Source organism: Canis lupus, chromosome 16 (genome assembly GCF_048164855.1).
Source record: "Canis lupus baileyi chromosome 16, mCanLup2.hap1, whole genome shotgun sequence".
NCBI lineage: Eukaryota > Metazoa > Chordata > Mammalia > Carnivora > Canidae > Canis > Canis lupus.
In genome coordinates, this window is record NC_132853.1 from 8,056,297 (window position 1) to 8,083,830 (window position 27,534).

The window sequence follows — 27,534 nt, forward strand, 5'->3', positions numbered from 1 at the left end:
GTGCAGAAGCCCAGGCCCCACCCCTGACCTCTCCATCAGAGGCTGCATTTTAACCAGATCCCTGAAGGCACTGACATTTGCCAGGTGATTTGCGGGGTGTCGGAGCACTTATAAGCCCTGCTCAGTGCTGAGGCTTCCGCTGAAGTATTTCAGGTGCTGGACCCTCCCTCCCCAGCAAAGACATCCTTGGGCAGAGGCCCCAGGCCCTGGCAGTGGGTTGACTGAGCCACTGAGCTTAGAGGGAGCAGCAGAGTCCCGCTGGCCTGCGTCATGCTGGGGCCCAAAGACAGACTTTGCCAGAGTTTGTTTCAGCCCTGATGGGCCTGATTGCTAAACCAGGAGCTCCTGGGCTGAATTAAAATGCTGATTAAAATTCAGCCGGAGCTGCCTCTGTGTACCTCTGATTATAACAGCAGGCAGATGAAAATGTCAGCCTTCACGTGCCTTCTCCCCTTCCTCCCCGCCATGGTCTTCCAGGGGAAGGTGTCATTCAGCGATCAGCAAGTATTTACTGAGCACCTGTGACGAGCCAGCCAGAGCCTGGGGGCTGGGGTGCCGAGAGAACAAAGGGCCCCAAGTCCCTGCTCTTGTAGGGACAGATGTCACCTGGGGCGGGTGACTTGCTGCAGGAGTCTGTGCATTTGGGGACCTGCCCACATCAGGCCCAGCTGGGCACCGGGACATGTCCTCCTTCTGCTCAGCTCTAGGATGGGGGTGCAGAAGCCGTTGGGAGAGGTTAAGTGACCAGCATGACAAGTTATAGGATGGGCTTCCTCAGCCCTGTCCCCCAGCACCTTGGCTGGCCACTTACTGAGCATGTGCCAGACCCCATGCCCCACTGCTGACGTTGGCTACCCTCTAAACACCCTTGTGGGGTTGGCACAATCCCTTGTTTCATTTTACAGATGGGGAAACCAAGCCTTCAAGACATTGAGTAACTGTCCAGAGTTGCATAGCCAGTAAGTGGCCTGGCACCTGGACCGGCTCAATCCCAAAGCACAGGCTCCTTATTTCTGCACCGTTCTCAGGGATTTATCTAAAATCTAATAAGATTTGTCTAAGCTTGTCCCTGGGTCCTAGGAGACCCCACTCCCCTCCCAGGGCAGCCAGCTGGACCTTCACACAGAATAGGGTGAGAGCAAGTACTCAGGAGCCTACTAATGCCTTCCTTCCTCCATCCTTACCCCCCGCCCCTCAGGAGTGGGTCACCAGCACTGAGCTCCTCATCTCCCTGGATCGGCTCAACACATTTGGGGATGACATCTTCAAGGACCCAAAGGTGCTGCAGTCCTACTACTATGCTGTGTCCGACTTCTCTGTGGGTGGCAGGTAGGTGAAAGGTAGGATGGCGGGGCCTGGGACCCCAGGACCCCAGAACTCTGGGCATGGGGCAGGAGGCAGCAGCCATATGGGGGTCATCCAGTGGCTGCCGTGGAAGGTGAAAAAGCCACATCATGATGCCTCGGCAGGAGAGAGAGTGAGGGCAGGATCCTGTCCCCTGGGGCTGGCATTCGAGGCCTTCATGGCCAGCAGCATCACCAGCTTCTACTTTTCCTGCATCAGCTGTGTTTCCACCACCATGTACAGGATATGCTAGGCCTTTGTACCTGCTGATCCCCCTGCCTGCAGATCAGTCCCTGCCCCTCCTTCCCTCCTCTCTTTCCCTTTTTTCTTTTACTTTTTCTTTCCTTTTTGCATCCTACAAGTACACTCATTTTTTTTTAAAGATTTTATTTATTTGTTAAGAGAGCATACAAGTGTGTGGAGAGAAGCAGGCTGCCCGTTGAGCAGGAACCCGATGTGGGGCTCCATCTCAGGATCATGACCTGAGCCAAAGGCAGACGCTTCACCGACTGAGCTCCCCCAGGCGCCCAAGTACACTCATTCATGCCACAAAGGAAGTGGCACTTATAGGAGTGTCTGGCAGTGGTCCAGGCTCCCACCTACACCCAGACTGGCATTCTATCTGATGTACACTTGCTCCCAGTAAAGCTGGTTAGGGGGGACTGTGGGCAGGTGCAGGACTTGAAGCTTTCAAAGCTTCACTTCTTTTAGCAGCACTCCTGACTTTACAAAGCATGAAGTCCATTCACCCCACTTCTGCCCCAGTCTCCTGGGGACCTTGGGTATGATAGAGCTTCACGGGGACCCAAACATTTTTAATGAGACTTTGAGGCACTTCCGTGCAGATGAACAGCTCAGGCCACTCCAAAGCCCCACAGCTGACTACTTGGAAGGAGCCCCGAGTGAGCAGGGGCTGGATTTCTGCCCCTTGCTCCTGGGGGACCTGCCAGGCTCTGCCATCTGGGTCCCCAGTGCAGGCTCCATGTGCTGCTCCGGTGTTGGTCAGTACATGCTCTGGTTTGGTTAAGCGTCTCCTCTCCAAGAAGCAGGGGCTGCCCAAAGGGCAGAGGCCCAGTCTTGCTCCACCTCCCTGGCCTGTCTCCCATGTGGCTGCAGGTACTGTGTGCACACGGCAGGCTGTGGAACCAGGGGAGGCGTAAGCAGTGTCTTCAGCATGAACACATGGGGGCTTCCTTCTTGGAAAGGAAAGAGGAAGACAGAGATTCCTGCCCCAACCTCAAGGGGGTGGCCAACAGTGGTCAGATCACTCTCCCAAAAGCATGTCAGCATGCCCCGGAATAACAAGGCCGGGGCCAGGGCAGGGTGTGCTGGCAGTCGAGGCGACTACTCTGTGGCCGGGGGCCCAGCCAAGGTGGAGGGAGGCTGGCATCCCAGCCAGAAGGGCCGGTGTGTGCCTCATCTGGAGATAGGCCAGGACCGTGGACTGAATTCATCCGTGTCCCACAGGCAGAGGGGAGCCTTTGAAGGGTTTGGCCAGGGTGGTTTTAAAAGGCCCCAGCTCCCGGCATCGCATGGGGAAGGATGAGAGGAGAGAGAGACAGAGATTGTTAGAAAGTGGCCTTGGAGGGCGGGCGGGGAGGGCTAGCTGGTGGGTCCACAGGCTGTCTGGGATGGGAAGTTGGCCTGCTCTGGGGGTGATGGCCTGTGGGAGTGGGAAGCAAGGGGCTTCTGGAATTCAGGGGCGCTCAGGTACTATTCAGAGAAGTAGAGAGGTTCAGAAAGGGAACGGAGGGCCCAGCTTGCACTTGCAGTGTCTGCACTCTTCAGCCCAGGCTGGGCTGGGAGTGACGGGGAAGTGGGGGTGTCTGGGAGGGCTCCTCCACTCCCACACTGGGTTTGGGTCAGACCACGTGGGGGAGGGCGAGCTCTAGCGCCTCCTGTCCGGGGGCTTTGGGCCAGAGAACATCTGGGCCCCAGCTGCCACAGCCAGACCACCCTCGGGCCTGCAGCCGGCTGGGGGGCAGGTGGGCCGGCGCCCTGAGTCCCGCAATGGCCTAGAAGAATTTCCTTCCTTCCCTAGGGGTCGGAGGGCTTCACGGGGGAGGGTGGCGTTTGCAGACCTCCTCGGAAACATGGGTGGTGCCTGTCTCTTGAGACTGCTGGGTGTCCACCTCAGCCTCTACCAGAAATGCTAGGGCATTACCTGCTTCCCTGGGGCTCCTGTGGAGGAAACAATGCCCTGTGCCCTTCCCAAGCCGTGTCCCCAGAGTAAACACTGGGGGCACTGGCAGTGGTCACCAGTTTCTTAATGCCAGCTGAGGGCGGAGCATAGAATGCAGCTTATGGGAGCCACCAGGTGACCAGAGGGTAGTAGTGTCTGGGAGCACGGGGTCTGCGTGGAGCAGAACAGGGTGCAAATTCTAGCTCTACCACTTAGCACCTGTCCTTTCGGGGCCTGAGCCTCCATTTCCTCATCTGTGAAATGGGGGTGAGTGTGGTCCCTCCTGCCACAGCAGGGAGGCTGCAGAGAGGAGGTATAAGCTGGGTCAGGGGTGCCACAGAGGAAAGCTAGAAGCTGAGATCATGGTGTCCCTAAAGCAGCTCAGTCTGGCCCCTGGGGATGGGGTCCAGGGAGGCCCCCACGGCTCACCTGATTCCACGGCTCTCCTAACCCTATATATGCGGGTGGATGGGGTGGGAAACGGGCCCTGGGGGTTGTCCCAGAGGCACAGAGTCACTGGGGACCTGAGATGAGTTGGGGGCTGTCCTCCGTAAAGAGCACCCTCTTTCTTGCCCCTGTAGACACAAAGGAGGACTGTGTGAGTTAGCTGGCTGGCTGCCCCCTGCCTCCACCCCCTGCCTGTGAGCTGCCCCACCTTCCACCCAGGGGACTGGGATGACTTCTTTCTGGGGCCCTCTCGGCTAGGGCTCCTTCAGCAGCAGCCTCATCAGCTTTGCCATTCCTAACTGGTGGCCTGGGGCGACCTGCGTGCCTCAGTTCCTTCATCTGTGAAATGGGGAGGTTAGGGGGCTTGTGGAGATGCAGTGGGGTCTGTCCGCACGCACAGAGCTCCAAATAGCCCAGTGCAGCCAGATCTCTGCTACCGTGGCCCACACCCCCGCGGGGCACATAGTGGGGGTTCCCTATGTTCCCCATCATTGAGCGATAGAATCAGGGGCCACCTGGCAATTAACCACTCCTTGGACAGTGCCTTCCCCAGTTCCTGGACCCCCTCTTCCATGTTCCCCCAGATGCAAGTGCAACGGGCATGCCAGCGAGTGCAGTCCCGATGGGGCAGGCCGGCTGGCCTGCCGGTGCCAGCACAACACCACGGGTACAGACTGCGAGCGCTGCCTGCCCTTCTTCCAGGACCGCCCGTGGGGCCGGGGCACAGCCGAGGCTGCCAACGAGTGTGTGCGTGAGTGTCCTGGGGCTTTGGGCACCGGAGGAGGCCATGGCTCAGGCTGGGAAGCAGCCTCCCTGAGACCTGGCAGTGGGGGCTGCACCCAACACTAACCCCCTGTGTCCCTGCAGGGATGAGGAGGGGCTAGGGTGAGAGCAGGAGGGGCTGTTTGTTCCTCAGTCTTTCCCCTACAAAACGCTCCCCCAGACCAAATCCCCTAGTGGAGGCCACTGCAGTGGGACTGCTGGGAGGCCCCCCTGCCCACCCCCCCCACCCCACTGTTCTTTGTTTCAGTGGCTCCAACCGCAGCTGCTAATCAAAGCCAGAAGGCCCCAGGTCCTGGGGGGCGCTGACCTGCCAACCCAGCCTCTCCCAGGGCCCCCCAGGCAGCCTTTTATGTCCTGGTCCCCTTGTGATGTGGCTCTGACCACCTAACCTCAGAGACGGGCTGGGGGGATGGTGCCATCATCCTTCTCTGGGACGTGGGGCTGCACGTGGGGTGGTTGGGACAGTCCCTTAACGTCCGCCCCAGCCCTCACCCCAGCTTCCCACGGTCTCCAAGCCCTACCCTGTCCCCCAGATGATCACCTGAACTGCTTCAGGCTCTCTGTGTGTAGCTGGCTGTCACCAGGCAGGAGGAACATGTTCTGGGCCGGCTATCCTCTGGGCGGGCAGTCCCAGGCTGGGGTGTGGAGGGGACCCTGTTCTGTGAACAGGGTGGCACTGTCTGCAGGAGCTTCCCAGTTCCACTGTGGCTCTCGCAGGTTCCTGTTACCCTCACTGGCCTGCCTCTATCAGGAAGTCCCCCCTGGGGCCAAGGAAGCTGTACTGGCTGGCTCACCCATTCTGGGACTGAGGCTGTCTCCGTGGTGGGTTCACAAAAGGCCAGACCACTTCTCCTGCCTTGTCCTTGCCCAGTGGTCACATCTTCGTCCTCTCAGCCACCAGCCTGGAAGCCAGGCCTTCGCACCTGAGCCCTCGACACCCCCCAGGGTGGGCAGCCCTGAGCTCGGCCTCATCCCTGTCCCTCCAGCCCACCTGCCTGCGTCCTTCGCCGTCGTGCCTCGGTGCCAGCCCTAGTTCCCCTCCTCCAGGCCTGAAGCTCTGGCTTCCCTGCTCACCAGCCTGCAGCCCTGCTCCCCCCACAGCCTGAGGCCCTAGCTAAAGTGCAAAAGCATAGTTATGCTCAGCCCCCTGTAACCCTCCCAAAGCCTGCCTTGCTCCAGGGTGAAGTCCACTGACCGTGGCTGCCTGGCCTTCCTGGATCAGGCTCTGCCAACCTCTTGACCTCCCAGCTGAGCCTGCACCCCTCCCTGTTCTGTCATTGTTCTGTTATGCCACCCATCGTGTGACATGCCGGCCCCTGCCCTGGCCCCCGACACTGGGCAGACCTTCTTTGGCTGTCCACAGATTATCCTCCTGCCTGGGACCCTCCCCGCCCGCACCTAGCCGACTCCTTTCAGCCTGTGGGGTCCCTCCTTTCAGCTGCCAGAGACTCCCTGCAGCTTTACACCTGTAGGATTTTCACTTGCTGGCTGCAGCTGGCCTCCATGACACAGTGGGCGGTGCAGTGAGTGCTGCTCGCAGCCCACCCACGCTGGGCTCACCGCGGGAGGGGAGGGGAGCCATCCTTAGTACACACTCCTTTTTTTTAATGAGTTAATGCCTGAAGGAGGGATGACCTGTACTTCCATGCATCTGAATGACCTCGTGGTCACTGTGGGGGGTCACCCCCCACTGTGTGGGGCCAGATCCACACAGTTACTATTGCTGAGAGGATCCATGAGACGTCTTGGAGTGAGCCACACCTCTTGGAGTGAGCCACACCGCCGATGCAAAAGGTGGCCGGTCATGGGCCGTGTGTCCAGCTGTGCACTGTACATCCGGCTTGCCTGGGAGGGTCCTGTGTCTTGGTGCTCCCTTTACTCTCGACGGTCCTGTCAGGGAAGAGCAACCAACTGGTCGCCATGTCCTTGATCGAGCTGGGCCTGCACTTCATCCTTGGCCTTCCTGGGACTGCCTGCTCCCCCATCACAAGGAGGCAGGTGGGCACAGACCCCCTCCTGCCGTGCCAAGGCCGCTCACGCGCAGCCCCCTGCCTCCTGCCCGCAGCCTGCAACTGCAGCGGCCACTCCGAGGAGTGTGTGTTCGACCGGGAGCTCTTCCGCAGCACGGGGCATGGTGGGCGCTGCCTCCGCTGCCGGGACCACACGGCTGGGCCGCACTGCGAGCGCTGCCAGGAGGACTTCTATCGCTGGAGCCCACGGACGCCCTGCCAGCCCTGTGACTGCCACCCGGCAGGTATTGGGCCCCGCTGCCTCGTGCCCCCCAACCCGGCCCCGATCGGGCCCCTACTGCCCTCTGCCCTTCCTCCCCCAGGCTCCCTGCGCCTCCAGTGTGATGCCTCAGGTACCTGCATCTGCAAGCCCACTGTGACGGGTTGGAAGTGTGACCGCTGCCTGCCTGGGTTCCACTCACTCAGTGAGGGAGGCTGCAGGTAAGGCGGCCAGGGCAGCGGGTGTGGACGGAATGCCAGGGAGCAGGAGGAAGGGGACGTAGCTGTCTTCCTCATTCTGCAGCCACCCCAGTCTCACTTAAGCACTAGAGACACCAGTCCCTGGAGAATGTGAGACAGGGCATGAGTCCCATGGAAGCCCTGCTGGTCTTGGGGGTCCAGGGCAGGCTTCCAGTGAGAGGCACTGAGTTCTAGTGGGAGGCCTGAGAAGCAAGGGCTGCTGAGAGAGGGCAGAAGGACAGGAGTTCCAGGTGGAGGAAGAGCGCATGCAAAGGCTCAGAGGCAAGTGCAAAGGCAAAGGTCAGTATGGATGAGCAGTCGGGGCGGGGAGTGCAGGGCAGGAGGGTGTACAGAGAAGGAGGGTCCAACAGGGCCTCTCAGGTCTCAGGTGGAGCTGTGGACAGATGTGAGGCTGGAGGCCAGGGTAGAGGCTGTGGCAGGAACAGCTGAGAGACATGGCAGCTTGTGCTTGGGTTTGGCCATGGAGAGGCAGAGAGCTGGACGGATTCCAGAGCCCCTTGGAAGGCAGAGTTGGCCAGAGGTGGTCACTAGGGAGCAGAGGAGGAAGAAGGGATGAAGGCTGAGCCGCCAGGCACCTGGGTGGAGGGAGGCTGGTCACGACACGACACGACACGGGAAGCATAGTGTAGGGAGAGGCTGAGTCTTGCAGTGCTGGTGGGGCATTCAGGCAGAGAGAGATGGGCAGGGGGCTGCTGGGGTCTGGACCTCAGAAGAGGGGGTCTAACACGCTGGCCTAACTGCATCCCTTGACTGAGAAACACCCATGACCGAAAAAGTAAAGCTCTTAGAAACTCATACACTCTTAACTGAACTTGGCTTTGGTTATAACAAACTCTTTGTGTATTTGAAAGGCAGCGGAAATGCATTAGGGTTGAATGGGGAGTCTCGGATGCCCCACGGAATACTCAGTGGTTCTAGGCACAACTGGACATTAGGTGTGAACTCAGATGCTTCCCCAGGGTTTCTCTGGCCTCTGGGCTTTTGCACATGCTCCTACCCCAGAGTATTCTTCTCTCCCCAGCCCCCTGCCTCTCCCCAGCCTGGGTCTAGCAAACCCTTACACTTTCTACAGCTCTTAGCTGAGGTACCAGTCTCCCAGGAAGTCTTCTCTCTATCTGTCCTCTGGTCCCCATCCTAAGCACCTCCTTGGTGTACCTATAGCCTCTCATACTTCCTCTTAGGAACATCTCAAAGTACAGTACTTACTTGTTTACTGGTCATTGTCCTTCTTCACTGGACTCTAGGCTCTGTGAGGGCAGGAACCATGGTCTTGTTGGATGGTTGATGGATGGATAGGTGGATAGGTGGATGGATGGGAAGATGGATGTGTGGATGGATGGATGGATGGTTGGATGGGAAGATGCATGGGTGGGTGAGTGGATAGGTGGGTGGGTGGGTCAATGGATAGAGGCTGGAAGGATGAATAAATAGATAGGTGGTTGGAAAAATGCACAGATGGATGAGTGGGTGGGTCGACAGATGGATCACTCTTCAGGTGAGTGGATGGGTCACTTCCTCACCAAGGTGGGAACAGTACAAGCCAGGCAGCAAGCTCTTGGGTCAGACTGCCTCCTGGTCGTCTAGGGAATGGGGAAGGATAGTGAAGTTCCTTTCAAGGAGGATGGGCTGTCTTCAGTCTGGAGTTGCTTATTAGACACCTTTCCTACTATCCTGTCTCATTGGCAGACCCTGTTCCTGTAGTCATGCTGGCAGCCTGGGCACCTGTGACCCCCACAGTGGACGCTGCCCCTGCAAAGAGAATGTGGAAGGCCATGTGTGTGACAGGTGGGTGAGCCGATTCAATGATCAGCTTGCTGGGAGTGACTTTTCAGGGCTTGTGGTGGAGGAGCAGGGACATGGTCCCTATGGACCTGGCATCCTTCCTGGAGCAGCATGGGTCTGCCATCCTGGAAGTTACCTAAAGGTTTTGACACTGAGGGCACCTCAGTGGCTCAGTCGGTTAAGCGTCTGCCTTTGGTTCAGGTCATGACGCCGGGGTCCTGGGATTGAATCCTGCATTGGGCTCCCTGCTCAGTGGGGAGTCTGCTTCTTCCACTGCCTCAGAGGGAGAGGAAGAGAGAATCTGAAGCAGACTCTATGCTCAGCAGGGAGCCTGATGTGGGGTTGTCTCCCAACCCTGAGATCACCACCTGTGCCAAAACCAAGAGTCAGATGCTTACCTGGCTGCGCCACCCAGGAGCCTTGACACTGTTTATACTTTGACCTCCTACCACTGATGGTTATGCTGTGATAGCCGTTTTCTTTTACATTTTAAAAAGAAAGAGCTGGAAAGGATAGGAGAGGTGATCTAATCCACGGATAGCAAATATCTGGTACTCCTACCACAGCCCTCCCTGCTCACACCCGGGCAGACATCACTAGTGGAGCATCACCTGACTCAGCATCATATCGTGGACTCGAGTCTTATCAGTCTGCCCTGGGCCTCTACTGGCTCAGGAAGTAGCCAGTACCAAACCGGTGGCTGGCCCTGACCTTGACTTGCCTTGGTCAGCCCTGGGCTGCCCCCTCACCTCACCCACATGTGACCTGGGGTGGGAGCTGGGCTCCCTGCTGGGGACCCTCCCTCAGGTGAGGAAGCAGAGTGGAGCTGGGGAACTGGACCCCATCTGGGTTTTCCCACAGATCTGCCCCCACTGCCTTATGCCTTGAGGCGGTCCTCCCTCTGAGCGTCACTTTGCCTGCTTGTGAAATGGGGCTACTTGCTGAGATGTGTTTCCTTTTTTTTTTTCTGAGATGTGTTTCTCACAGCTGGCTGGGCATCGCGGCCATCGACAGCTCCTTATGAATTGGATACCTCTGCCTTGGCTGACTCAAACAGAATGCCCGGGGTGCAGTCCAGGAGTCTGTGCAATGTTTCTCCAAGGCTCCTTGGAGAAAGGGCTGATTCCAGGGCTGGGGCAGGGCACATGCAAGACAAGCCCAGAGTGTCTGTCTGGTACTAACAGAGAGCAAGGAAGTGCTTAATTAAAAACAAACAAGAAAAAAGCCTCTAAACCAGGGTGGGGGCCTGTGTCAAAAAGACACAAGCCCGGGGCAGCCCTGGTGGCTCAGCGGTTTAGCGCCGCCTGCAGCCCAGGGTGTGATCCTGGAGACCTGGGATCAAGTCCCATGTCGGGCTCCCTGCATGGAGCCTGCTTCTCCCTCTGCCTATGTCTCTGCCTCTCTCTCTCTCTCTCTCTCTGTGGATGTCTCTCATGAATAAATAAATAAAATCTTAAAAAAAAAAAGACAAGCCCCAACCCAAAAGAGCTCCCAATGCTAGAACAATTTGAACAACAAAATAAATAATGACAGTATTGGATTATAACACAAAGAATAAAATAAATATCCGTGAGTCCACACTGATATACACAGATGAAGGGAAAAATAAATACACCAGGACAAAGGGACAAATCTTCCTGGCAAGAGAATCCCAAATAATAAATGTAGAAGGAACGGGGTAAATACAAAGTCAGTTCAAATTTCGCAGCAACAGTCGCTGTGGGCAAGAGCCACCTAATTTAGTGGGCAGAATTTTAAGGAGAATTAGGATATTTGCATAGCCCCAAATACCTCCCTTATAAAATATTTGGTAATCACTGCGGTGGTCTCAACATATACCCGCAAGTCTTTAACACCCCGCTCTCCAGGGGACGGGGTTTAACTCCTTTGCACTGCTCGCTGCATTTACTGATTTCCCTCCGACTGCAAAAATATGGCAGTTTTGCAGTGACAGGCAGCAACCTGACCCGGTTGTGAAGGTTAGCACTCCTGGTGTCACACGGGTGTCATTTACCCCAATGTGATGTGACAAGAGGGACATTTCTCTTCTATTTCTTCCCCAAACCCATGGCCCCAGTCCAATCATGAGACAGCATCAGAGAAACCCAAATTGAGGGGCATTCTACAAAATATCTGATTGGACCGAGAGCCTTCAAAGGCGTCAAGGTCGTGAATGACAAGAATATCAGCATAGACTCGAGGAGGTGCCTTGGTCCTGGATTGGATCCAGGCCAGAAAACTGACATTGGTGCAAAAAGGGCAGAAATCCTAATAAAGTCTGCAGTTTAGTAAATAACATTGACTAATGTGAATTTTGTGGCATGGTGAAGGGCGCCGTGATGTTGGGTGTTGGCATTAAGGAAAGCTGGTGAAGAGGCCACAGGAATTCTCTGTGTGATATTTGCAACTCTTGTAAATCTGGGGGAAAAAAATCTTCTTCCCAGCCACTTCCTCCAGTTGATTCTGACTCCCATCAGTCTAGCTGGGATCTCCTGAACCTCCCTGACTCATTTGGCACTTGCCCTCCCCACCCCCCGGGGGAATGTTGTCCTTTCAGATGTCGTCCAGGAACATTCAACCTACAGCCACACAACCCAGCCGGCTGCACCAGCTGCTTCTGCTATGGCCACTCCAAGGTGTGTGAGGCTGCTGCCCAGTTTCGGGAGCACCACATCATCTCTGACCTCCGCCAGGGTAAGAAGAGCCTCCCAGGGTCTGCCCCTGGCCCAGGTTGGGCAGGCTCTCCCACTCTGAGGAGATCCTGCAGGGGCGGAGGTGGGAGGTGGGAAGAGCGGGCAGCCCCAGGCTGCAGGGGAGGCGTCTCCCTCCACACACAGGCCATGCAAGATGTGCTTCTCTGCACCTGTGAGTGCTCCCCAATACCTACCTGCAACTCTTGGCTCCCTCCCTGGCCCCTGCCTTTTGACTCGGCTCCAGCAGTATTGGGAACTTTTAGATCCTATCGGGGAGTTTCTAATCAGTTTGTCAAGATTGGCCTCCCTTGGTGCATCCTAGTACTGGGGATTCAGGCTCAATCCCCTGGACTCTCACTTACTGAGCACTTGCTGTGTGCCAGGCACTGTGCTGAGCTCTCTCCATGCATGGAACCCACAGAGTCCTTAGAAGGTAGGTGCTCTCATTCCTATTTTACAGAGGAGACAGCTGAGGCCCAGAAAAGGTATGTCACAGGATTTAGTGATTGGCACCCAGGTTTTGACAAACCGCTCCTGAGTTTTGCTCTGAGCTGCTGTGCTGGCCTTCTGTCTGGGGGCAGGGTCCAGGGATGCCCCGGTGCCCTGGGTGTCACACGCATCTTTGGAGCTGGAGGGGCAGTGGAGCTCTGAGTTAGATCACAGCCTGCGAGGCCCCTTGCTGTGCCCCCACGGAGTCTTCCCACCCCTGCATCTCTGCCAGGCGGGGAGCAAGGTATCAGCTGGGCTGGAAGCTTCCAGCGCCTGCTCTGGGGTGTGCCAGATGTGGGGGCAGTGCGCCCTCTGCTGGACGCTGTGCAGCAGGCAGGACAGAACCAGGGGTTCAGCCTTGAGGTCACCTGGCGGGGTCTCAGATGTTAGCAGCAGACGGGTCACATTTTATAGATCTAAGAACAATACCGCTAAACCGCTGCACCACCGGGGCTGCCCAGCACTTTTCTTTATGTGGCCAGTTTGTATGGGTATTTTCCTGTATTCAAAGTAAAAACGGGATCCCTGGGTGGCTCAGCGGTTTAGCGCCTGCCTTAGGCCCAGGGCAAGATCCTGGAGCCCCGGGATCGAGCCCCACATCGGGCTCCCTGCATGGAGCCTGCTTCTCCCTCTGCCTGTGTCTCTGCCTCTCTCTCTCTGTGTCTCTCACGAATAAATGAAATCTTTTAAAAAACCAAAAAAAAAAAAGTGAAAACAGTAATTTAAAAATAGCTATATAGTAATTCACTTAAAAATGACCATAGTAGATGTATAACATAAAATATCAGCCTGTGAAAAAATAGCTTAGCTCTTTTTTAAAAAGACAAAAAGAGGAGAGTGTGCTGGTATATGTTTGCACATCTCTTTACGGTTGGATTAGTAGAGTTCCGTCTGTTGTGATAGCACGTGACTTGCAGTTTCTGGAAAATTCTACCCATTTGTGGGTAAGACACAGCATGAAAGATGCAAACTTTATCTCAGTGTTCCTGAGAAGACAGCCCGGCCTCGTGGGCCCCTGAAAGAATCTCAAGAATCATCCCGGGTATTCAGACCAACTTTGAGAACTGTTGCCAGGGCCACAAGTACTTCATTCTCCCCATTTTGCAGATAAGGAACTGGCTTAGAGAGGTGAAGTCATTTGCCCCAGAAGCTAGTCTAGCACCGGGGAGGCCGCAGTCCTCCTCTCTCTGACCTCTTCATCCCTCCCACCTCACCCCTCCAGTGCTGCAGGGATTGGGCCTCCAACCCCCTTCCCAGCCACGTCCTCCAAGTCATTTGCTCCTTGCCAGGCTGTGTTTGGTGTAGTGCTATCACCAGAGGGAGGGTGGACAGGACTGGGGAGGGAAGGTCTGGGTTCTCATCCCGGCTTGACTGCTTCCTAACCAGGTGGCCTCCCTGAGTGCAGTGGCTAATGACACATGTACCTGAAAGACAGAAGTGGTGAGGTCATGGGTGAGGAAGTTCTATGAAGACCTTTAGATGAGGTCAGGCCCAGTCTGGTTAGAGATGGCCCTGATGGCCCAGTGCCCCGTACTGGGGTCTCCAGACTGTCATGTTGTATTCAGAGCCCACCAAAGGGGCAAGGCAGGCCCAGAGATCTGACCTTGCCCTAAACAGCCAGCACCCTGAGCTTTCTAACTTATCCTGGGGCTACCTCCCATCCTAAAACCCCTACCCTGACCCTGGGGTTGGAGGATTCTGAGCTGTCTGGCTGTGGGCAGCACAGAGCATGTGCTAGCACTAGCTGGCATTCACCGCCCCCCAACCCCTCCCTGTCTCTAGAATGATCTCTCCCCTTTCTGGGCCTAAGGGAGTTGTTTCAGGCTGTGCTCAGGCCTCTGGGGGCCATCCGTGGGACCCTGGGAAGGCTATGAAATAGGAAGAGGTGGAGGCCGCCCTCCAGAGCCTCACACTGGCGTGTGTGTTTGCTGTCCAGGAGCCAAGGGCTGGCGGACCGGAAGTGTGGGGGGCCCAGAACATCCTGCACAATGGGGCCCAAGGGGGCTCCTCCTGAATCCCGAAGATGAGGAGGAGCTCACGCTACCAGGTACCTGCTGGACTGCCCCTGTTCATTTCCTGCTATGACAAATTACCACCAAGCTAGTGGCTAAAACCAATGCAGATTTATTCTCTCCGTGTCCTGGAGGCTGGAAATCTCAACTGGGTCTCGAGGGGGCTAAGATCCCAGCATGCACTCCTGGGGCTTCACGGGAGAATCCATTCCCTTGCCTTCTCCACCTTCTGGGGTCCGCTCGCCCCCCTCAGCTGGTGACCCCTCCTCTGTCTTCAGAGCTATCGGGTCTCTCCCTGTTACAGCACGGTGACACCAGCTCTTCTGCCTTCCTCTTCCGTGCATTAAGGACTCTGTGATGACCATGGGCCCAGGTGGATAATCCAGGATACTCTCTAAGATCGGCTGATGAACGGCCTTTATCCCATCTGCAACCTTAATTGCCCCTGCCATGCAACATACCATATTCACAGATTTCTTGGATCAGGACATGGATACCTTTGGGGCCCATTTTTCTGCCAACTGCACACCCTGTGGGGTCTACTAGAGCCCCCCCCTCACTTTCTGATCCAGGCCTTCCCACTGGGATCCTAGAGGTCCCCAAAAATCCCAGTACATTTCCCATCAGTTTCTCACCTTACGAGGCCACTGCACCCTCCTCCCAGAGGCCTGAGGTTCCTGCAGAAGCAAGAAGTTCTAGATTATTCTGACTACCACTCCCCCTTTAGTAGGGCAACTTTGGTCTCTTGGAAACTGCACCAGATCTGGAACCAGGATCCAGGAGTCTATTCTTAGCTTTCCTGTGGCCAGACTCCAGATCCACTGGCTCCCCCAGCCCAGTCCTCCCTTTGACCTCAATCTCCAAGGAGGGCCAGAGCAATGGTGCACAGACATCTGGGTTGCTATGTGGACACAGCACCCAGGCAGGAAGCACAAGTCACAGGGGTCCTGAGACCCCATCTTGGGGCAGGTGCTCCTAGCTCAGAGGCCCAAGAGAACGAAACACACACTATTCCGTGTCTGCTTTGTTGATACATTTATTTTTATTTATTTTTATTTATTTTATTTTATTTAATTTTTTAATTTAATTTTTTAATTTAATTTAATTTAATTTTATTTTATTATTTTATTTTATTTTATTTTATTTTATTTATTTTATTTATTTTATTTTTTGTTGACACGTTTAAGAAAAAGTTATTCACTCAAGAAGTGCTAGCTGGGTCCTGTGCATGCCGCGGCAGGTGAGCAAGGCAGCTGGATGGACTCAACCATTTTTATTTCACTTCTTGATACGCACACGATCTGCCAACATGTTCCACCTCCCAACTGACTCCTGAGTGCCAAGGCTGAAGGGAGATAGGGGGGTCGGGGGTCCTGCTGGGCCTTTTGCTGCCACGTGGCAGATTTTCAGCTGAAGCAGTTGGAAGAAAGAAAAAGTCTGAGTTTGAAGGCTGTGATAGGGCCCCTGGGTCCTCCGTGTTCTTAGAGTGCCACTGCCTTCTTTCTGCTCAAAGCATCTTCTGACTCCAGGGGAGAGCGTGGCCTTGGGCTGATTGGCACCCCTGCTTCACCACACATACAGCAGGCTTGCCTTGAACCTGCTCTGAGCCTCACTAAGCTCCCACACGTGTGGGGTCACCAGAATCTGCTTGTGGGGTATTGTGAGCTCGGCTTGTGAGGGGGCGGACACATGTATCTGCTCTGCTCCCATAGATTCCACTGTCCCATCAGACTTTACTCATCAGACCCCAACTCCAGACAGTGACAGCAGAACAGCGCGCCAGGCGGGGGCCCTGTGTCACTGCGGGATCACAGCCCGCTAAGCTGGCCTGCAGGGGTTGGTGGGGTTTCCACCTCTGCATCTGCTGTGCAGGGAGCCCGTGGCTTTCTCCTTGCTGCCGTTTTAACTTGTTTGAATGTTTCATTGTCAATAAAATCAACATACTGGAGACACTTAAAATCTTCAGAATTAAGCTAATAAAGTGAAGACAAGCCTTCCTCTCTTGTCTTCAGAGAAGTTCCTGGGAGATCAGCGGTTCAGCTATGGACAGCCCCTCACCCTGACCTTCTTGGTGCCCCCTGGGGCCTCCCTGCTTCCTGTGCAGCTGAGGCTGGAAGGGGCTGGCCTGGCCCTGACTCTGCAGCACTCCAGCCTCTCCAGCTCCCTGGATGCCGAGCAGCCTGGGGAGGTACAGCTCAGGTTCGAGTAAGTGTCTCCCTGTGTCTGGGGAGGTGGGGCTGGGCGGTCAGAGTGGTCCCTGAGGTCAGAGCATGCTTGGATTGTCCTGCGGTCCAGGGCCTCCTGCCCTTTCCACCCCTGGTGGTGGCTTCTTGGCACCAGCTGCCCCCAGCCTTGAGTTCCGGTTTGACTCCCTCCCCCGCCAGGCTGCAGGAGACCTCCGAAGATGTGGACCCTCCCCTGCCTCCCTTCCACTTCCAGCGGCTGCTCACCAATCTGACGGCTCTGCGCATCAGGACCAGTGGCCAGAGCCCAAGCCCTTCCGGTCAGTAATGATAAGGAGCTCCCCCATCAGCAGAGCCAGCTGGGCCCCGGGGCATCCTCGGGCATAGCTTTGCTGAGTCCTCAGAACGGACAGCTACGTCCACCCCTGTTTTACCACAAAGACCTCTGAAGGTCAGGGGACACTTTGCCAAAGGTCATCTAACTGGTAAGGGCTGGGAGGGTGGACCCTGAGGACAGGTGAGGGGCCTAAGGGTGGACAGCACTAAGGTGTGTGGCCACGAAGCAGTCAGGAACAGTTGGATGTTGTCAGGCCATGGCCGAGTCCACCATTGCCAGAAGGGGGAACTTTGAGGGTCCTCAGTGGGTGCAGGGTGGGGTGTCTCAATGGTCCCGGGGAGGATCTCAGAGTTGGCTTCTCCTGCTGGGCATTGGTGGAATCGTGCCTCAGCCACCCTGAATGCCGATCTGGTATCTAAACCTTCTCAGGGAGGCTGCTGGGCGGGACCCAGTTTCCAGGGGGATTTCTCATCCTGATCACATAGTGAGTGTCCTGATGGTCCTCTGACCTGTCCTGCTTCCCCCCTCTCTCTTTGATGTACATTCTCCTTCTCTCCCCCTGCCCCCCTGCCCCTCCACCCCGTCCTGTAGACTAGACTTGTTTGGTGCCCCCTGTTAGAAGAGCTATTTCGCATAGAACACCCCTTTACTATCTGGGAGGGAAATGTGTAGATATTATAACCTACCTAGACACAAGATTTTAAGACCAATCTGGAATCTTAATGGTAACATACAGAGTGAATAAAAGGCAAGTAAATGACACACAAAAGTGATCACTGATTTCCAAAGTGTCGAGTGCTCGACATGTGTCCATGTGTGCACGACCACACTGGACAACAGAAAGAGATAATCACTGTCCCCCACTGTGATGAGTAAGTGTGGGTTTCTCAGAGAATCTGAAGCTCGGGAGCCATGTGCGTACACAGAGAGCAGGGAAGTTCTAAGGCAGAGGCATGCGTGACTAATGGTAGAATAAAAACCAGGGTCAGGATGTGCAGTCCCCAGGCAGACTTCCATGAGGAGCGTCCAGTGGGGCACCCACAGATGGAGATGGCAGGGCCAGGAGCTGCTGGTGTGCCTGGTCACAGGTAGCAAGGAGATGGTGAGTGGGGGGGGGTGTGGTTCTGTCAAAAGGCTTCCTCAGCCTCAGTGGTTTTGTTGCTTTGTTAGGGGAGCAAAATGCCTTGGCTGAGTAACCACCCATTTGTGGGTGAAGCTGTAAAACCACATTTTGAGCATCCATCTGAATATGATTAACCTTTGTCCCTTAACTTAAACCCTTTATGTGCGGCGTCTTGAAATCATCAGTAAATGGGAATATTTGCCAGATATTTGTGATTGGGGCAGATACAGAGGGGACCGTACCAGGGACAGGGTGCACGCTGCTGACAAAGTGTGAGAGCTGGTAGGGGAGGAGGCACTAGTGAGGCGATGCTCCGAAGTGGTACCTGACTATCAAGAATATTCTGAGCAGCACAAAGCATGGCGTTCCCTCCACATTCACGGTATGTGCATTGCTAGACAATTCCACGTGTACCTGAACATTCAAACATGCCTTGTGCTTATGTGTAAAATGGAGTTGGGGTCTGGGCTCACATTTGCAGAGGGGCTTCTCTGCCCCTTTCGGCATCCAGCAAGACGTGAAATCATAGGGGCAGTTTCTGCTCATGTCGGGCTGTCTGATAGCCCTGGCTCTTGTCTCCCTATTGTTGTGGTGACCAGAACAGCCCCAGATTGGCCTCTAGGGGGGTGATTGGCCCCTTCTGAGAACCCTTGACTCCAATGGCCAGTTTTTCCAGGGCCCTTCAAGTCCACACTTGGGGATTGTCACCCAGCCCTCCTGCCCCAGTTCCCTCTTTCATTTTGGAGCCTCATCCCCATCGTCCTTGCCCATGCCCCCCAAAGCCTCCCTGCTCACCAGGTCACCCTGCTGAGCCTCCTCACAGGAATTTTATTTCTGTTCTTTCCAGAAGCTTCCAGCACTTCTTTTTGCCACTCACTCAGCCTTCATTTCACAGATGTCCATGAAGCACCTACTTAGGCCAGGTCTACGCTGGGTGCTGGGGTGAATTGGAGAGGCAGGTAGACATACTGATCATGTCTCTTCCCCCCAGTCCCTGACCTCTTCCCAACGATGATGTTCTGGGCCCTATCTCTCCATGCACTTGCTTTTTTTCAGCTAACAGTGTGTCTTGGAGGCCATTTCCTTGTCTTGCACATAAAAAAGGCTGTCTGGCCATCTGCCATAAATCATTCCCTGGTATAGATGCTCCCTAAAGTTTTGACCATCACCCTATTCATAGACCGGGAAATGTTTCTGGTTTTTCACTTTGAAAACAGTGCTTCAGAGAATAGCTCCATAGAAAAGGCTTTGTCTCCTTGTGCAAGTCTTTCTTTAGCATCAATTTCTCAAAATGGAAATGTTCGGTGTTAGGTCAAAGGGTGCACATTTTAAGTGTTAATACCTGCTGCCAGATTTTCGTGCTGAAAGGCTATACCAGTCTGTGTTCTCAGGGCCTCTGTGTTCACCCTCCTCCACTGCCTACCTGCTCTGGCTATTCTCCGGGGCTTATGGATCATTGTTATATTTTGCCCTGAGTTTCTAGTTATTTTCTGGGGAAAGGTTGGTCTGATAGGGGCTCCCCAGCATCAGTAGAAACAGACCCCCCCCCCAATGTATAGTCCCATAGCCCTGTGCGTGCTTTCCTCACACCATCTTTCCCTGTCACTTACTTATTTTTAAAGATTTTGTTTATTATTTGAGAAAACACAAACAGGGAGAGCAATAGGCAGAGGCAGAGGGAGAAGCAGACTGCCTGCTGAGCAGGGAGACTGACACAGGGCTCAATCCCAGGACCCGGGCTCATGACCTGAGCCAAAGGCAGATGCTTATCCGATTGAGCCACCCAGGGGCCCTTTTATTTATTTTTAAAGATTTTATTTATTTACTTTGAGAGAGAGAGAGAGCAAGAGAGCGCCTGAGCAGGGGAGGGTCAGAGGGAAAGGGAAAAGCAGACTCCCCAGACTCCCCACTGAGTGTGGACCCTGATGCAGAGCTCAGTGTGGGGCTCGATCCCAGGACCCCGAGATCATGACCTGAGCCACCCAGGCACCTCTCCTGTTATTGATCTTTAAATGCTTACCTGTCTGAGGCTCGTGAATGGTATCCTCGTTGCTTAAATTTATGTATCTTTCATAGCCCATGAGAATGAACGTCTTTCCATAACATTCCCAGCCATATCCATTTTTTGTTCTGAAAATTACCTTATTTTTCCTTTGTCCTTTTTTTTTAAAATAATAATTGACTCAAACACTACCTTTTTATATGTGGGCCAATAACGCTTTGCCTGTTACATATGTGAATAGGAAGGTCTTGGAGTGAACTGTGTGGCTATAACTCTCTTCCTCTCTGTCCTCGTTCTGCAGGCCAGGTGTTCCTGACTGAGGTTCGGCTCACATCGGCCCAGCGGGGGCTCTCCCCCACAGCCTCCTGGGTGGAGACCTGCTCATGTCCCAAGGGGTACACAGGCCAGTTCTGTGAATCCTGTGCTCCAGGATACAAGAGGGAGATACCACTGGGGGGTCCCTACACCAATTGTGTCCCCTGCACCTGCAACCAGCATGGCACCTGTGACCCCCACACAGGTGAGTCCTGGCACCCCAACCAAAAGCCATGTAGGCTATACCCAGCAGCTGATGAATACTGACCTGAACGGGATCAGCTGCGTGTGTGTGCGAGGGATCACTGAGAATGAACCTCTTAAGAGAGTGTTATCAGGTTCCCCTACATGCTAGCTACCTTTCTGTCCACTATATCATGGACTCCTGCAGGTACCGTCCCACCTTATAGGGAAGCTGCACGGCAAGTAGGTCGCAGAGCTGCTCCTGCCACAAGTTTACTACCAGCTGTTCATGCCCACTTGTAGCAGAGAGAGCCCTTGACCAAGGTCACTAGGCAGGAGGGGCTGGATAGGGCTGAATGGAGGCCTCTCTCCACCCTGGAAGTGCCCTGCTGCCCACCTGGAGCAGGTGGGATCTCTGAGAAGAGAAATGCCTGCTCAGCTTTCTCTGGGCTCCACACTGATGCTGACAAAGGACAGCAGCCTGGGACTCAGCCAGCTAGCCAGGGGGGGACAGACACACACTAACTACATCAGTGCCCTCCTCCCCACTTTTGCTGTGGCGGGCATCACTAACCGAGCCTGGATGAGGCCTCATAATCCTCCCTGCGCTGCTGTAGGATGCATGACGCGGGAGCAGACCATGACCCCTCAGAGCCCTTGGCCACACCATGACTCCCTGCTCTGTTTGGACAAGTCCTCATCTGTCTGATGGGCAGAGTGGCCGCTGCTGCTCACACCGGAAAGAGTGCATGTGTGGGTCTGGGCCAAGGCAGGGACCAGCAGAAAGCAGCACAGGCGTGATCATCCCCACTGTCCCACTTGTCTGCCCTGGATTCCCTCTATTTCCCATTCCCTGACCCCCACCTGCCTGGGTGCTGCTGGGCCTCCAGGAAGTGGTGGTCTTGTGTCGTGAGCCCTTCTCAGCCAGGTTCCTCCCTCAGTGGCTGGGAGTGGTGCTTTCATTCCCCACGGCAGCAGCTCTGAGTGGACTCTAGGTGCTGGAGATGGGGGTTTGCAGACCTCTCAGCATGAGATGGTGTCTCATGGCCCCCCACTGGTGTGGGGGCCAGGGACCATTCTATGAGACCAGGCAGCCTCTGGGACCCTGCAGACTGCATACGTAGGGAGCTTCTTGCAAACTCATGTCAGGAACAATCGTGGGTCTGCATCACTCTTGCTTTTGGCCTCTGAGGTTAAGAGGACACAGAGGAATGGTCCAGAAAACCATGAGTACAAACACAGATGTGCCATCTGTTGGTTTGCTGACAAGCTTTGGAATACAAAACACGGTCCCTGTGTGCCAGGGACCTGCAGGGTGCTCGGGCTACATGGTCCTGCTGCCTACTGACCAAAGCCCTTGAGGTCAGAGCCCCAGTTGTGTCCATCTCACAGGTGGGGACACTGAGGCACAGGGTGCTTTCCTAGCTTCATAATTGTTATCCACAGGCCTTGCTGCCTCTCCACCTCGGCAGATTCCCACCTCTGCCCCACTGGGGATATGTTTTGTGACTTCTCCACCAAGATACCCTTATCTCTGGAGCATTATGGGCTCAGACAGTTGTAACCAGGTGCTTCTCTCGGCTCTCAGGGATCTGCGTGTGCGACCACCACACGGAGGGTCCATCCTGTGAGCGCTGCTTGCCAGGTTTCTATGGCAACCCCTTCGCAGGCCAACCTGATGACTGCCAGCCCTGTCCATGCCCTGGACAGTCGGCCTGCATAGCCATCCCAGAGAGCAGCGACGTGGTGTGTACCCACTGCCCCCTCGGCCAGAGAGGTGAGTGGCTAGTGCCCTGGGGCCCTGCCTCTGCCCTGGGCTCTAGCAGCGGAATTCTGGGTTTGGAGTGTGACAAATGGGGGAGGGCCCTGCTTAGGAGTGGCAAGCCTGACCTCTCGGAACATGGCCAGGGCCCCAGGCTGCTGTGGGTTCTCTGGGCAGAACTTGAACCATTGAGCATATCCAGGAGAGCTTTGAAAATCCCCATCTGGGCCCTGGCCCCATGGAGCCTGATTTAGTAGCTCGAGATGAACCCTAAGAATCTAAATGCATGAGAAGTGCTCTAATTCTGATACACAGTTAAGGTGGAAGACCCCTGATTAAACATTCAACTTTTTTTTTTAATTTTTTATTTATTTATTTATGATAGTCACACAGAGAGAGAGAGAGAGAGAGAGAGAGAGAAGAGCCAGAGACATAGGCAGAGGGAGAAGCAGGCTCCATGCACCGGGAGCCTGACGTGGGATTCGATCCCGGGTCTCCAGGATTGCGCCCTGGGCCAAAGGCAGGCGCTAAACCACTGGGCTACCCAGGGATCCCCAAACGTTCAACTTTGAAAACATGCTGCCACGTGTTGTTACCTGAGGCAGAAACTCCCCCAGCCCCCACTCCAGGACCCAGGGGCCATCCTTGACATCTGATTCTTCTTTTTTTTTTTTTTTTTTTTAAAGATTTTATTTATTTATGAGGGACACAGAAAGAGAGGCAGAGACATAGGCGAAGGGGAAAGCATGCTCCCTGCAAGGAGCCAGATGGGGACTCGATCCCAGACCCCAGGATCATGACCTGAATCGAAGGCAGACACTCAAACCACTGAGCCACCTAGGTGTCCTGACATCTGATTCTTCTTAACAGCTCTTATGAGATACTATTCACATACCCTACAGTTCACCCATTTAAAGTATACAACTCAATGATGATTTGTGGGGTTTTGGGGTATATTCCTTTAATAATTTTTAAAATTATGGCAAAAAAAACCCATAAAATTTGTCATTTTAACCATTTTTAAGCATACAGTTCAGAAACATTGGGCAGCCCAGATGGCTCAGCGGTTTAGCGCCGCCTTCAGCCCAGGGCGTGATCCTGGAGACCCGGGATTGAGGAGTCCCATGTCGGGCTCCCTGCATGGAGCCTGCTTCTCCCTCTGCCTGTGTCTCTGCCTCTCTATGTGTCTTTCATGAATAAATAAATAAAATCTTAAAAAAAAAAAAAAGACATTCACACTGTTGGGTACCTGTCCCCACCATTCGTCTCCAGAACATATTCACCTCCCAAACAGAAAGTCTGTCTCCATTAAACACCCCCCACCCCCTTCTCCAGCCATGTCTCCCCATCCCCCAACCCCCCCCCCCCAAGGACTGTCCTACTTCCTGTTTCTCTGCATTTGACGCTTTCAGAGATCTCATGTCAGTAGAATCCTCCAGTGTTTGTCCTTCTGTGTCTGGCTTGTTTCACTTACATCATGTTGCCAAGACATCATGTTCTCAGACATCTGATTTTAGGTTTGGTGACTGTGGCTGCCTCAGGACAGCCCATGTTGTCCTGTCAAATGCCTGCTCTGCTGGGGAGCATTCTGAAAGCAGCTCCCTACAGCCAGCGGCAGAGTAGGGGTCCCCCACCCTGCACCCCACCCTGCCATTTTGCTGTGCCTCTGTCCCTAAACTTCCCCACACTTTCTGGCTTCCCCGGCCTGCAGACATGAGGGGAGTCCACCCAGTGGGTGTGGATAGTTCAAGAAGTTTGGTCCTCGAGATGTGCCTGAGGGAGGATTTTGGGGGAGCAGGGTGCATGGAGCAGCAACCCCACGGGAGGGGTGCCCAGATGGGCACCAGCCCCACCTTCGCCACACCAGCATCCTGTGGGCCTCACTGAGGAAGACGATGGTGGCCATGGTGCTGAGGAGAGGGATGACAGTGAAGAAGTGGTGACAGCCCCTGCTGCTGGGCACTTAGCTCACCAGGCCCTCTCCACAGTCCTCTGAGGGGGCTACCATTATCGTCCTTGCTTTGCAGACAGGGAGCCTGAGTTCAGAGAGACGCAGGGGATTACCCAAGGTCACACAGCCAGCTGCTGGCTGAGCTGGGCCCTGGCCCTGGAGCCCCATGGCCCACAGGAAGGCCGAGAGATGCTTGCTCTGGCTCAGGCTGGCCCGTCCCCCCAGGGGACCTGGCAGCCACATGCCTCAGGCCTGCCTCTCCACACGCAGCCTTCTCCCTTACCTAGGGCGGCGCTGTGAGATCTGTGATGATGGCTACTTTGGGGATCCCCTGGGGATCTCTGGGGCTCCCGAGCCGTGCCGGCCGTGCCAGTGCAGTGGGAACGTGGACCCCAACGCTGTGGGCAACTGCGACTCCCAGTCTGGCCACTGCCTGCGTTGCCTGCACAATACAACAGGTGCCCACTGTGAGCGCTGTCAGGACGGCTTCTACGGGAGCGCCCTGGCCCCTCGGCCTGCAGACAGATGCACCCGTGAGTTCCCACCTCCTGCCCCACGGGGGTCAGGGGTCGGGGGGGGGGGGGGGGGGCGGGGCGCAGTGGCAACAAGGGGAGGTGCCTGCTGGGGCTGTGCAACCTCAGGCAGGTTCCTCACCTCCTCTGTCCCCTCGTCTGGAGGGTGTGTTTGTTCTCCAAAGTCAAGTTTCTCTCAGCCGTGATCTAATCAGCTCCAATTCTGTGACTGATCGATTGGCCTTCATAATTTAGTGCTTACCTCCAGCTGCACAGCATCTACAACTGTCCTCTGTGGCTGGCAGCACCTGTCACATTTGTACTGTCCCTGGGTGACCATCAGGCTGTTCCTTTCCACCGCCTGGGTTAGCACTCAGTCTCCAGTCCCCACGCAGAGGGCCACAGCCTACCTCAGCCCCTGGAAGGCCTCCGGAAGTGCTGGAGGGGGAAGCTCAGCGTTTCCCCCAAGCTGACTTGCTCCAGAGTCCATTCTCCACATGGCACCTGTCCGCACTGTGCCAGCCTCTCGTTTTATGGGGCCCAGGAGAGCAGGGTCAGGTGACCCAAAACAGTGAGTACAGGGGTCCACCCGTGACTCTCTGGCCAGGTCTCTGGCCTTCTCTCCAGCCAGTGGGGAGTTCAGGGCGGGCTCAGGAGAGCCATCTGCCCCCATGATGCTTCTACGCTATAATCTCCAAGGACATACAAAGTGGGGGAGATTTGAGCCCACCTCTTGAGCCTTTTTCCAGAAAAAGCTTAGGAGTCTGGGTTGAATGTGAATCATCCCCATGGGTTCCCCATCTTCTCCTGGACCCCCAAAGGTTGATCTGCATCATTCCTCAACACCGTTTTCTGCTTCCATCCGCAGCCTGCAACTGCCACCCTGAGGGCTCAGTCAGCGAGCAGAGACCCTGCGACCCAGTGACCGGCCAGTGTACCTGCTTGCCTCATGTGATGGGACGGGACTGTGACCGCTGCAGCCCCAGCTTCTATGACCTCCAGCCTGGGAGGGGCTGCCGGAGGTGGGTGGGGTGAGACTGTGGGTGCTCCTTCCCTGGGTGTGTCTCCGAGTGGAAGAAGTCCCAGGGAGCCTCCAGAGAGGGGCTTGGCCTAGAATATGTCATCCCAGGCCCACTGCCAGGTACACAGTGGCCTGCACCAAAGGAGGACAAAGGAATGATCCCTTGGGGAGTCAGACTAGTGGCCCTGCCAGCCCAGGATGCAGGCCAAGAGCAGCCCTGAGGGATGTCTGGGTGGGCAGGGGACCGGTTTGGTCTCTGATTCCCTGCTCAGTGACGCTGTTGCTTACTGACCTTTTTGGCCACAGCGGCACCTTAGACAGTGTCTTTAGGGAACAGTGAAGGACCCCAGGGAAACACCCAGTGAAGCAAACAGGTTTCTTCCTTGCAGGACCACTCAGAGCCTTTAATATGCTAATTGCACTGTGGCTTTCCAACAGAGGGGTGTAATCTCCAAGATTTATGTGTCCCCATAGCCTTTTGGAGGACAGGAGGGGGTAGCATTTTGTGAGACTGTGCTTCCCAGGACACAGCTCCAGGAGAGCTGTTTGACATGTATCCACGTGGAGGGGCCTCTTCGGCAGAGAACGTGATCTGGAGGCCCCTCGCCGGCTGCAGCCAGCAGAGGCTGGGTTGGGAGCAGCCCAGAGCTTGTTTCAGACCTGGGTTCCTTCCTTTATTGTAGCTGCAAGTGTCACCCGCTGGGCTCCCAGGAGGACCAGTGCCACCCCAAGACTGGGCAGTGCCCCTGTCGCCCGGGTGTTGAGGGCCAGGCCTGCGACAGATGCCAGCTGGGTTTCTTCGGCTTCTCCATCAAGGGCTGCCGGGGTGAGGAAGCCAGGTGCTCCCCGGCTACCCAGAGGGTGGGGCCCAAGATGTCCAGGCAGAGGAGCAGTGGGGACGCCAGCCATGTGGTAGGAGATGGAAAGATCAGGTGCAGGCCTATCTTCTAAGAGCAGCCATAGAAATGTGGGGTGAGAGAGAGCTTAGGGGACCAAATGTCTCCTCCCAGACTCCACTGCCAAGTTCCTGTGTGCTGGGGCCATGGTTTCTCACCTTTCTGGGCCTCAGCATCTGTATTCGTACAGCTGGACTGCATAGCAGTTCCAAAACTTGACTGCTTCTCAGACCCAGGGATGCTGAAATAAGTCAGGCGTCACCTCTGACCTTCTGAATTGGTCTCTCGGGAAGAACCCAGGAGTGGAATTGAACTGGCCATGGCAGCGAGGTTAGGGGAAGGCTGAAGCAGTCAGGTGTGAGGATGCAGGGGACCTGGGGGTTCCAAGGGTGGGGGGGACCACCAGGGCACCCAGCGCCACCTGCCCTGGTTCCCTCAGCCTGTAGGTGCTCCCCGTTGGGTGCTGCCTCACCCCAGTGCCACAAGAACAGCACGTGCGTGTGCAGGCCCGGCTTCGTAGGCTACAAGTGTGACCACTGTCAGGACAACTTCTTCCTCACGGCTGGCGGCACACACTGTCAGGAGTGCCCATCCTGCTACTCCCTGGTGAAGGAGGAGGTGAGCCCGTCCATCCAGGCCCCCAGGAAACGCCCACTCACCCATGGCTCTCAGGCTTTCTAGGGCCACTGGTCACATTCCCCCTGTGCCCACCCAGCTGCTCAAGCCTCACCTCTGCCCGTCCCTGGTTCCTGAGTGAACAGAAGAAAAGTGGCCCTTCCCTGGCACCCAGGCCCATGTCTCACACTTTTTCAAGTTCAGTGGGGATGTGACCATAGGTGGCCCTCTGTGGGGATGGTCAGAAGGAGGGCAGTGCCTATCCTGGGGCACAAATAGGATTTTGAGAGCGGGGACCTGGTGTGGTGCTGGAGTCAGGAGTGTGACCTCTGGGGTTCCCCTCCCAGAGGTCACACTATTAGCAGGTAACAGCTTTGGTAAGTTTCGGTGTCTCTCTCCTAATTCCACAATGG

General features: G+C 55.4%; 1 protein-coding gene across 2 annotated transcripts in view; it reads left to right on the top strand.

Moving 5' to 3' along the window:
- LAMC3 (laminin subunit gamma 3) overlaps window positions 1-27,534 on the top strand; it is a 58,783-nt gene that overhangs the window by 17,278 nt on the left and 13,971 nt on the right. For both annotated transcript variants that reach the window (XM_072778363.1, XM_072778364.1), the window contains exons 3-17: window positions 1,199-1,329; window positions 4,558-4,724; window positions 6,822-7,010; window positions 7,089-7,206; window positions 8,932-9,030; window positions 11,585-11,721; window positions 14,146-14,256; window positions 16,234-16,426; window positions 16,606-16,724; window positions 20,168-20,386; window positions 21,953-22,141; window positions 24,365-24,610; window positions 25,458-25,611; window positions 26,294-26,436; window positions 26,946-27,124. In XM_072778363.1, the coding sequence (XP_072634464.1) occupies window positions 1,199-1,329; window positions 4,558-4,724; window positions 6,822-7,010; window positions 7,089-7,206; window positions 8,932-9,030; window positions 11,585-11,721; window positions 14,146-14,256; window positions 16,234-16,426; window positions 16,606-16,724; window positions 20,168-20,386; window positions 21,953-22,141; window positions 24,365-24,610; window positions 25,458-25,611; window positions 26,294-26,436; window positions 26,946-27,124 (2,394 nt within the window). The remainder of the gene's footprint in view (window positions 1-1,198; window positions 1,330-4,557; window positions 4,725-6,821; window positions 7,011-7,088; window positions 7,207-8,931; window positions 9,031-11,584; window positions 11,722-14,145; window positions 14,257-16,233; window positions 16,427-16,605; window positions 16,725-20,167; window positions 20,387-21,952; window positions 22,142-24,364; window positions 24,611-25,457; window positions 25,612-26,293; window positions 26,437-26,945; window positions 27,125-27,534) is intronic.